Source organism: Oncorhynchus nerka, linkage group LG20 (assembly GCF_034236695.1).
Source record: "Oncorhynchus nerka isolate Pitt River linkage group LG20, Oner_Uvic_2.0, whole genome shotgun sequence".
NCBI lineage: Eukaryota > Metazoa > Chordata > Actinopteri > Salmoniformes > Salmonidae > Oncorhynchus > Oncorhynchus nerka.
The window spans coordinates 90294808-90306865 of record NC_088415.1 but is presented as its reverse complement, the minus strand read 5'-3'; the positions used below and the strand labels follow the sequence as shown (position 1 = coordinate 90306865).

Below are 12058 nucleotides of genomic sequence, written 5' to 3'. Positions count from 1 at the left end.
ATATACAGTAGTAATGGGGGGTAGAGAGGGAGGGATAAAAAAAGAGAGTTGAAAGAAAGAAAGAAAGAAAGAAAGAAAGAAAGAAAGAAAGAAAGAAAGAAAGAAAGAAAGAAAGAAAGAAAGAAAGAAAGAAAGAAAGAAAGAAAGAAAGAAAGAAAGAAAGAAAGAAAAAGAAAGAGAGAGAGAGAGAGAGAAAGAGGGAGAGCACTCTAACCCTGCCCACTTTTACAAAGCCATTCAACTCCGACATAGTGAGGCTTCTCCAGTGCTGTGTACATCAGCAGGAAAGGACACCATCACTACTGCAGCTCAACACACTGCTCTATCTCCCAGTCACTTTGTTCAAGGACTAAAGTAGCGTGGACACTCTCTACCAAACACGAGACTGGAGAGAGTGGACAAGAGACTTCACTAACTGGACAAAAAGAAGAGGAATGGTTTTACAAATCTGAGAGGAGTCAAAGCTGAGAGGAGACACCTGCTTTCCTGGACTTGATAGGATAAGTGGTTTACAAGGACTGCAGCAAAGACCTGGTTTATGAGGACCAAAGTAAAGAGCCTGGTCTCAAAACCTCCATCTCCACTTTCCAACATCCAACTTTTTGAAGCTATAGTACCACTCTCAAAGAAGGATTGTACTTTTCTCAAACTTGTTCTTTCAGGGAAACAGAGGTAAGGTGAAGAGAGCTCTCCGGTGTGCTGCTTCTCATTCAGTCACCCCTTGCCGCAGTCCTCTCATCACCCTCTCCAGGGAGTGTGTGTATGTGTGAGTGTGTGTGTGTGTGTCTGTGAGTTGTCTGAGCTTTGTAGCACAGGATGCCCTCGTTAGCCGCGTTGTTTCGGGTGCTGGCGTTGCTTCTCCCTGGGCTGCAGACAGGATGTGGCTCCGCTACGGTAGCGGGATCACTTGCGGCGGTGGATGGAGCTACACGGGGACAGGAGCAGGTGGAGGAGATCCAGGTGACCCCCTGTCCTTCCTGTGTGCTGGCCCAGATGAGGAGTGACTACCTGGGCTCGGACCCGGGTTCTGTCCCGGCCCCTCCTGGATCTGAGTCAGCATCTGAATCGGCTTCGGCTCAGACGTCGGCTCAGACAGACATGGTGGAAGCGGTGAAGCAGCACATCCTCGACATGCTCCATCTCAGCGCGAGGCCCAACGTCACCCACCCGGTGCCGCGTGCCGCCCTGCTCAACGCCATCAAGAAACTACACGTGGGCCGCGTGGGCAAGGACGGCAGCGTGGAGATCCAGGAGGAGGGGCCGGGGGGCGGCGTGGGGGCGGCGCCGCCACCCGAGCCGCCCTCCGAGATCATCACCTTTGCCGAGCCAGGTGTGTATAGCGTTTAATTTAAAGTGTATTCCTAGGTACTAAGAAATGACATGGTAAAATGTTAATTATACAGTAATAACATGCATTACTTTCTGGGTATGTTTTGGTTGATTTAAACACCACTCGGTAGTGGTAAGGTACAAGGTAGTTATTACTCCTGTTGAATGGTTTGAAAAAGAACCAGAAACTACCCCCTGTTTCCTCTTCATTTAAATACCAGCAGTAAACAAAGGTTCCCAAGGGGTTCTTCAGCTGTTATATGTTGCTAGCCCATAAGAGAACCATTTTTTGTTCCAGGTAGAACCCTTTCGGGGTTTCATGTAGAACCCTCTGTGGAAAGGGTTCTTTTTTTGTGTGTAAAATAACGTGCTACCTGAAACCCACACTGCCTGAAACCCACGTTACCTGAAACCCACGCTACCTGAAACCCACGCTGCCTGAAACCCACGTTACCTGTCACCCACGCTGCCTGAAACCCACGCTGCCTGAAACTTACGCTACCCGAAACCCACGTTACCTGAAACCCACGCTGCCTGAAACCCACACTGCCTAACACCCACGCGGCCTGAAACCCACACTGCCTGAAACCCACACTGCCTGAAACCCACACTGCCTGAAACCCACACTGCCTGAAACCCACACTGCCTGAAACCCACACTGCCTGAAACCCACCCTGCCTGAAACCCATGCAACCTAAAACCCACGCGGTCTGAAACCCACACTGCCTGAAACCCACACTGCCTGAAACCCATGCAACCTAAAACCCACGCTGTCTGAAACCCACGCTGCCTGAAACCCACACTGCCTGAAACCCACGCAACCTAAAACCCACGCGGCCTGAAACCCACGCTGCCTAAAACCCACGCTGCCTAAAACCCACGCGGCCTGAAACCCACACTACCTGCGTGTGTGAAATGTGTGGTCTGCCTAGGTCTGAAAACGTTTTAAAGTTGACAAGTGTCTGTGGTGCTTATGGCTTTCTCTTGAGGATTCCTTCGAACTTGTGGTCAACAAGGCTTAGATGAAACTTATTGACATCCCTTTTCAGTTTCTTAGTTTGGGGGTTATGTGCATCCTCAGCTAGCACGAGTTCCCAACGCTTCAGAGAATGTCAACTGCAGCTTTGACTAGATGATTTCAGTGAGACATTACAAACGCAGCTGCTGGAGGGGCACATTCAATATATGTTTGGGAGGTCGTCATTGAAAATAAATGATTTGTTATTAGCTGGTTTGCCTGGTTAAATAAAGGTTAAATGAAAGGTTGGTATGGGATTAAGAAAAAGGAATTGTAAATTATGTGACATGCCAATTGTGTGTATGGACTATATGGCTATAGACTAAATCAATATGGACTGTAGACTAAATTAAAATGGACTATAGACTAAATTAAAATGAACTATGGACTAAATGAAAATGGACTATAGACTAAATTAAAATGAACTATGGACTAAATGAAAATGGACTATAGACTAAATTAAAATGAACTATGGACTAAATTAATATGGACTACAGACTTAAATGAATCAGCCTTAGCTACTGTCGCCTCATGAAAAAAGTCAATTTTATTTTTCAATTGTTTTAAAATGGGGGAACCCCGAGCCTGGTTGCTGTCTCTGTTCAGCCATTACATTACAGGAGAAAAGTAAAGGAGTGAAACTACTGTATATTTATAGTGAGGTTGACGTTCTAGAGTAGAGAGGAACACACAGAAACCCCATACTACTGTATATTTATAGTGAGGTTGACGTTCTAGAATGAACGCACCAAATGGGTTTAGGAAGTAGGAAGTTAGAGAGGGAGGTGGGCACACATCAGAGAGGTATGATGACAGTAGAGAGGAACACACAGACGGGTATGTTGACAGTAGAGAGGAACACACAGAGAGGTATGTTGACAGTAGAGAGGAACACAGAGAGGTATGTTGACAGTAGAGAGGAATACACAGAGAGGTATGATGACAGTAGAGAGGAACACACAGAGAGGTACTGTATGATGACAGTAGGGAGGAACACAGAGAGGTATGATGACAGTAGAGAGGAACACACAGAGAGGTATGATGACAGTAGAGAGGAACACAGAGAGGTATGTTGACAGTAGAGAGGAATACACAGAGAGGTATGATGACAGTAGAGAGGAACACCCAGAGAGGTACTGTATGATGACAGTAGGGAGGAACACACAGAGAGGTATGATGACAGTAGAGAGGAACACACAGAGAGGTATGATGACAGTAGAGAGGAACACACAGAGAGGTATGATGACAGTAGAGAGGAACACACAGAGAGGTATGATGACAGTAGAGAGGAACACACAGAGAGGTATGATGACAGTAGAGAGGAACACACAGAGAGGTATGTTGACAGTAGAGAGGAACACACAGAGAGGTACTGTATGATGACAGTTGAGAGGAACACACAGAGAGGTATGATGACAGTAGAGAGGAACACCCAGAGAGGTACTGTATGATGACAGTAGAGAGGAACACACAGAGAGGTATGATGACAGTAGAGAGGAACACACAGAGAGGTATGATGACAGTAGAGAGGAACACACAGAGAGGTACTGTATGATGACAGTTGAGAGGAACACATCAGAGAGGTATGATGACAGTAGAGAGGAACACCCAGAGAGGTACTGTATGATGACAGTAGAGAGGAACACACAGAGAGGTATGATGACAGTAGAGAGGAACACACAGAGAGGTATGATGACAGTAGAGAGGAACACACAGAGAGGTATGATGACAGTAGAGAGGAACACACAGAGAGGTACTGTATGATGACAGTTGAGAGGAACACACAGAGAGGTACTGTATGATGACAGTTGAGAGGAACACATCAGAGAGGTATGATGACAGTAGAGAGGAACACCCAGAGAGGTACTGTATGATGACAGTAGAGAGGAACACACAGAGAGGTATGATGACAGTAGAGAGGAACACACAGAGAGGTATGATGACAGTAGAGAGGAACACACAGAGAGGTATGATGACAGTAGAGAGGAACACACAGAGAGGTACTGTATGATGACAGTTGAGAGGAACACATCAGAGAGGTATGATGACAGTAGGGAGGAACACACAGAGAGCTATGATGACAGTTGAGAGGAACACACAGAGAGGTATGATGACAGTAGAGAGGAACACACAGAGAGGTATGATGACAGTAGAGAGGAACACACAGAGAGGTATGATGACAGTAAAGAGGAACACACAGAGAGGTATGTTGACAGGTCTGGGGTTCGTATGTGAGGGGGAATGTGCACTCAATGTGCACTCAGGAGTTGTCAGCTCTACACTCTTCTAAAAAAAGGGTTCCAAAAAGGGTTCTTCGGTTGTCCCTACCATGGAACCCTTTTTGGTCCCAGGTAGAACCCTTTTTGGTTCCATGTAGGGTTCTACCTAGAACTAAAATCATTCTACCTGGAACCAAAAAGGGTTTCTGCAAAGGGATGTCTTATGGGGACAACCAAAAGAAACGGTCAGACAATCTTGCTGTCATAGAAATGCTGTGTTGTGGATATTAAGAACAGGACGCAGAAGGAACTTTTCAGAGCTTAAATGTTATCATCAGACGGGGAGAGAGGGGCAGAGAGAGAGAGAGAGAGAGAGAGAGAGAGAGAGAGAGCCAGAGAGAGAGAGAGAGACAGAGAGAGAGAGAGCCAGAGAGAGAGAGCCAGAGAGAGAGAGCCAAAGACAGAGAGCGAGAGAGAGAGACAGAGAGAGAGCTAGAGAGAGAGCGAGAGAGAGCGAGAGAGAGAGAGAGAGAGAGACTGTATCCTCCGACAAGTAGCAGAGAAGTAGCAGAGACACGTGTTCCCCAGCTGTCTCTCTCTCTCTCTCAAGCACTTTGTGTCAACGCAGAAAACTGCACTGTACAACTGTACCCTAATGTCTCTATGTTCAGAGGAACTGAAAGTAGACCAAGTTGTTGGATTTCAGGCCTCGGTTTTCATCCTTTTACAAGAGCGGTTCATCAAAAGGCACCATCCAGAAGGTTGGTGAGTAAAACCCGTACATTTAGATAACCGTTTTCTGTGTGACGGTCCGCCCTCAAAAATATGTTGCATAAAACTTACATAACTGTTTTTAAATCATTATTATTATCACTGCATCAGGGATAGCTTTATACAGACGCTTCGACTTTGCAGCCTTCTTGCTTCAGATACACTGCATCACCAAATGTATGTGGACACCTGCTCGTCGAACATCTCATTCCAAAATCTTGGGCATTAATATGTAGTAGTCCCCCCACCCCCTTTCCACTAGATGTTGGAACATTGCTGCGAGGACTTACTTCCATTCAGCCACAAGAGCATGAGTGAGGTCGTGCACTGGTGTTGGGCGATTAGGCCTGGCTCAGAGTCGGCGTTCCAATTCATTCACAACGGTGTTTGATGGAGTTGAGGTCAGGGCTTTGTGCAGGCCAGTCAAGTTCTTCCACACCGATCTCGACAAACTATTTATGTATGGATCTCGCTCTGTGCACGGGGGCATTGTCATTCTGAAACAGGAAAGGGCCTTCACCAAACACATGCTACAAAGTTTGAAGAACAGAATTGTCTAAAATGTCATTGTATGCTGTAGCGTTAAGATTTCCCTTAATAAGGGAAAAGGGCCTAGCTAAAAACCATGACAAACAGCCTCAGACCATTATTCCTTCTCCACCAATTTTTACAGTTGGCACTATGCATTGGGCCAGGTAGCGTTCTCCTGGCATCCGTCAAGCCCAGATTTATCCGTCAGACTGCCAGATGGTGAAGTGTGATTCATCACTCCTTAGAAGGCGTTTCCACTGCTCCAGAGTCCAATGGCGGCGAGCTTTACACCACTCCAGCCGACTCTTGGCATTGGACATGGTGATCTTAGACTTGTGTGCGGCTGCTCGGCCACGGAGACCCATTTCATGAAGCTCCCGATGAACAGTTCTTGGGCTGACTTTCCTTCCAGAGACGGCTTGGAACTCTGTAGTGTGTTGCAACTGAGGACAGACAATATTTCAGTGCTACGCCCATCAATACTGGCCGGTCCCGTTCTGTGAGCTTGTGTGGCCTACCACTTCGCGGCTGAGACGTTGTTGCTCCACTTCACAATAACAACACTTACAGTTGACCGGGGCAGCTCTAGCAGGGCAGAAATTGTACAAACTGTCTTGTTGGAAAGGTGGCATCCTGTAACGGTGCCACGTTGAAAGTCACTGAGCTCTTCAGTAAGGCCATTCTACTGCCAATGTTTGTCTATGGAGATTGCATGGCTGTGTGTTCGATTTAATACACCTGTCAGCAACGGAATGGTGTGGCCGATATAGACAAATCCACTAATTTCAAGGGGTGTCCACATACTTTTGTATATATATATATATAGTATAGTGTACATCAACCACGTACATATCTAGTGTTGGAAAGAATTGTCATATTCAGGTGTGAAGTGGGTGAATCAAAGATGATAATCAGACAAAGATGCAAAAAAAACAGCAACAGGAAACGTTTAATATAATGCATCGGAACAACACCATGTATCCATGTACCACAGCACGCTGTCACACGCCAACCTAACGAGGGGGGGTTGCTCTGATTCTGGAGGCTTTCTTGATTGAGGGTCGGCCAATGTATACTGCAGAGCGGTGCAATAAGCGCATTCCTCCCTGGCTTGTTTGCTTACATAAATGTGCATCATAATGGCTTGGCAACTATAAATAACCACCCTTTTGAATGAACCTTCGATTAAAGAAAGGGACAATAATTAGGGGAATTAGGGGGATGTTAACGATTGTGTGTGTGTGGGGCGGGGGGGGCATGGAGGCGAATCGGAGGGCTCCTGGCCGTGTATAATCTCTTCATTCATCCAAATATGAGCCCCAATAATTACTTTAGGCTGTGTGGAAGCTATATATGGAGATGGGGTTGGATGGAGAGGTCTTTGAAAGAGCCTGAGCAAAATGAGAGAAGGATATGGAAAGGGAGAGATATGGGAGGAAGGTGGGAAAGGAAAAAAGAGAGAGGGAAGGAACAGGGAGGACTAGAGAGGGAAAGAACAGAGAGGACTAGAGGGAAAGAACAGAGAGGACTAGAGAGGGAAAGAACAGAGAGGACTAGAGAGGGAAAGAACAGAGAGGACTAGAGGGAAAGAACAGAGAGGACTAGAGGGAAAGAACAGAGAGGACTAGAGAGGGAAAGAACAGAGAGGACTAGAGGGAAAGAACAGAGAGGACTATAGGGAAAGAACAGAGAGGACTAGAGAGGGAAAGAACAGAGAGCTAGAGAGGGAAAGAGACTTATTTTCTTCTTTTTATTTTAGATCTAGCCAAATATATTTTGATGCGCTTTTCTTTCAAACTATTGTTTGTTCCCCGCTTTGTTTATTAATTTGTTCATTAGGAGGAGAAAAATGAGATAGGAGGAGAAGAGATAGAGGAGGTGAAGAGATAGAGGAGAATAGATAGAGGAGGAGAAGAGATAGAGAAGGTAGCGTGTGAATGAATTGTATGAATGTAATTTAATGTTGGTGGGCTTTTCTGTACATGCATATGCATATGCGATATGAGTTGCTCCCATTTCAAAATATTTATGGTTTATGATGCCTAATTAACAGCTAAAGCCCCCAAAAGTACTGAATAATTCCGACCAACCTTTGACAGACTGTTTGATGGTTGACTGTCTTTGTTTAGTTACACTAGGTGTTACACTACACTCCTGTTTGTTTGTGATTAAATTCAATGAGATTCCCAGGACATGTTTCTCCAAAACCGACAAAAACCACAGAGAACCAGCTATGCACGAACACTGCCAGACAGACGCACACTTTGGTAATAGAGAGTGAGAAAGTTGTAAAAAAATAAATAAATAAAAAACGTCACCTAAGCACACACGTTGCCACTCGCCAGTGACTTGATAAACTGATCCTGGCTGTTCAATGTGTCTGCTACAGTAACTACTACTTGCTAGCTTTATTGAGTTGGAACTTAGCTAGCGAGCTAGTGATTTTGGGCACTGATAAACAGCCTGTAGCTTGTGCTTATTTACGATAGTTGGACAGCTGATGAGGAAGTTGTAGACGTGTTATTGTTCTCAGAAATCAGTCCTGAGAGCCAGACAGATTTTCCCGACTTTCCAGACTTGATTAGACTGCATGCATATTTTTTAGCATGATAAATTCAACACCAAACACCTTAGTTAAGTGTAAAATTGCGAGACTAAGACCACTGCAAACACGTCAAAATTATTGTAATTACAGACTTCTTAATTTATCCTAAATTAATTCAGACTATTTTAAGGACGTAACTATTTTTGAGGAGGTGGCTATGTTGTTGCTACGGTGACACAGGGGGGACAAACAACAGTCTCTGCCAGGGTACGATATGTGAAAATAACACACCCACATCAAACCACACCCCCAAGACAACTCTCGTTTGACTTCAGTCATGGCCGCTAGCGTTTCTTAATTAGCTTAATGAGCAATGAGGGTGTGTTGGAGATGTGTGTTATTACGTGATGGGTTGCACAATGTTGACCATTGGCCAGAGAGACTTCATGGTAGCTCTCTATATTACATTTTTTTGGAAACATTTATTATAACCGATATAAAAATATATATATATATAATTTTTTATTTATTTTTATTAGGGGCAACTGTGTACAATATCAGACAATAAATGTCTGGTATCCATGAGGATGTCCTAATATGAACATCATATACTAGTCCAATCACTGCATCTCCAGGACTCAATTCTACACAAGTATTTATAAAGACGTATTAATGAAAGTCACCAGGAGATTATTATAAAGTGTAACCTGACGCCCGTTGCGTTCCTAACTAAACAGAGTGACTGGGGAAGATAAAGCCGAGCCAAACCTAGTCAGACACGGCAGACCTTGAACAAATGCATTCTTGTACAAACAGAGTATGGATTTGGAATAGAATGGACTGTCCATGGTCAAAAGCATGTACAATATCTCTCCTTCAGTCTATAGCTCCATTTGATACTTAGAGTAAGCATTTGAATATATTTAAGGAGGCTATGAGGCTTTTGCCTCTAGGGGTGCTCTTAAGCCAAAAGAAGTCCCCTAAATGGACAGACACACAGATTCGTCCAGAAATTACATTTTTGGACAAAGAGGGGCACACCTCCAGTCAGCAATTACATTCTCTTTTAAACATACTAGGTTTTATTGTAGAAGAGCAAAGAAAAACCTGCGTCGTCTAACCAAAAATGATTATGCACATTTGAAGCATTGCTCTCATTGTGATGAATAAACAACCTTTTCCCTTTTCTCCTCTAGGCGACACTACATCCGCTGTGACCTTTGACATTTCCAAGGAGGGCAGTGAGCTCTCAGTGGTGGAGCAGGCCAACGTGTGGCTCTTCCTCAAGCTGGCCAAGGGGCAAGGGCGAGGCAGGGGCAAGGTGAACATACAGCTTCTGCAGCGCCGCCGGCAGAAGACCAAAGCACCAGGCTTTGCCTTCAACGAGACCCAGGGCGAGGAGGAGGAGTTGGTGTCTGAGAAGATGGTGGACACGAGGCGCAGCGGCTGGCACACGCTCCCCGTGTCGCACAGCATCCAGTCCCTCCTGGACACCGGTGGCAGCGTCATCGATCTGCGAGTCTCCTGCCCGCAGTGCACCGAGGCGGGCGCCACACCCATCTTGGTCCACACAGAGGGCGAGCAACCGGGACGGGAGAGGGACCAATCCCACCGGCCTTTCCTCATGGTCGTATTGCGGCCCGGCATGGAGGAACACGCTCGCCGACGCACCAAACGCGGCCTGGAGTGCGACGGAAAGATGCACATCTGTTGCAAGCGGCAGTTCTATGTCAACTTCAAGGACATCGGCTGGAACGACTGGATCATCGCGCCGCCGGGCTACCACGCCAACTACTGCGAGGGCGACTGCCCCAGCCACGTGGCCAGCATCACGGGCTCCTCGCTGTCCTTCCACTCCACTGTCATCAACCACTACCGAATGCGGGGCTACGCGCCATTCCAGAACACCCGGTCGTGCTGCGTTCCCACGCGGCTACGCGCCATGTCTATGCTCTACTACAACGAGGAGCAGAAGATCATCAAGAAGGACATCCAGAACATGATTGTGGACGGGTGTGGCTGCTCATAAGAGACAGTGATAGAGAGCAGATATATATATATATATATATATATATATAGACTCACCAATAACAAGAAGAAACCCGTTGGGCCGTTTATCCCTTCAAACAAAAATAATACCTTTTTTTGGGGAGTCATGTAAAAAAAATTGTTGACTGACTGATCTGTCCGTTTTGTCTGATTATCCGACGGGAAATTGTGAAGTCTCTTTCAGATAAAAAGAAAAGAGAATACAGAATATATTTTTGTTGAATGGAGAGCAAGACTTATGTGATTCCTGCTTCTCTGCACTACAATGAACTTGGGAACAATTTTCCCTGAAAGAAAAAACTATGCAACTGATCAAGTATTACCGTGTGGTCTTTGTAATGTTTCTTTACACATTATGAGTGTTTTGATTTATTTTTTCATTTGTATAAAAGCAAAAAATTTTGTTGTTGTTTTTGTTCAAATGCGCGTCTATGTTTCAGTTGTTTGTATTGTTACTGTTGAGAGATACTTGAAAGAAATAGGTTTGCTACTGGAGCCAAACACTTTTATAATTAATAACAAGTTTTTAAAAATTATTATTAATATTTCTGAACTATTTTGTCTTTTTACATGAAAAACAATTATTAATGTTGAAATTTGCACTATACCAACATTCTTGCCAGCTTGATCATGACGGTAAAACACCAAACAGATGAAAAGACTACCGCTACAAACTTCTCAAGCAAAAACAGATGAAGAGTTTTTTTTTCCAACATTGTAAAAAAAAAAAAAGTTGTATTTATTAGCTTTTAAATTTGAAAGAACTTCTGAAAGAAATTGGGTTGAGTCTATCCTAATCATGGCATGGAGTTCAATGACAGAAATCTATCACTTGATGGTTTATTTCAGTGACAAATAATCATGTAGTTTAGCTAAAAGTAGTATTGCTAGGTTTTACACAGTCAAATGTAACAAATAACTACGTTTTTTATATATATATATATATATATAAAAGAACTGTACACATGTTCCGTATGACATCAATACTTAAATATATGAAACAATACAAATCAGTAGAGTAATATGATGTAAAACATTTACATTTGACCTTTTAGTAATTTAGCACATACTCTTATCCAGAGTGACTTCATCTTAAGATATCTAGGTGAGACAACCACATATCACAGTCAAATATACAGGATATGAACATTCCATTCCACCTAAATAATGGATATATATACAGATATATATATTCATAAACACTTAAAATATTGAAATGAAACATCTGAGAAGTCATTGCTTTACACACACGTGAAGGTACCCATAAACAATCATTTCTGATCAAAAAAAAAACACAAATGTGAAAAAAATTGGTGGATATAACATTTTTGGAAATAAACTCTTCATATACACACTACAGTTACGGTTCATAGTCTCTCAATCAAAGTAACACCAAAGATAGGAGCACCATTAGCTTTCAAGTTGAGCAGTTTACCAGAAGGACAATCTCCACTGAAGCGTCTCGATTAATATTCCTAACAACTAGTGATGACAAAGATAAACAACACTTTGATGTAGGAACACCATGAAACATTCACTTAAGGGTAAAAAAAAAAAAAAAAAATCCCGCGGGTCAAATTATTTATTTTTTTTCCA

General features: G+C 43.9%; 1 protein-coding gene across 1 annotated transcript; it reads left to right on the top strand.

Annotated features, from left to right (window-relative positions):
- The first annotated feature begins 284 nt into the window (after positions 1 to 284).
- On the top strand, positions 285 to 10477 carry inhbab (inhibin subunit beta Ab). The gene is made up of 2 exons (XM_029649763.2): positions 285 to 1330; positions 9610 to 10477. Exons 1-2 carry the CDS (start codon positions 817 to 819, stop codon positions 10440 to 10442), a joined length of 1347 nt encoding a protein of 448 aa, XP_029505623.1. The 5' UTR covers positions 285 to 816; the 3' UTR covers positions 10443 to 10477.
- Positions 10478 to 12058: the final 1581 nt, after the last annotated feature.

Excerpts from the sequence above, each read along its gene's own strand:
- inhbab (XM_029649763.2), top strand. The coding sequence starts at position 817 with ATGCCCTCGTTAGCCGCGTTGTTTCGGGTGCTGGCGTTGCTTCTCCCT. Across the intron at positions 1,331-9,609 it reads CATCACCTTTGCCGAGCCAG|GCGACACTACATCCGCTGTG; the intron begins GTGTGTATAGCG and ends TTTCTCCTCTAG.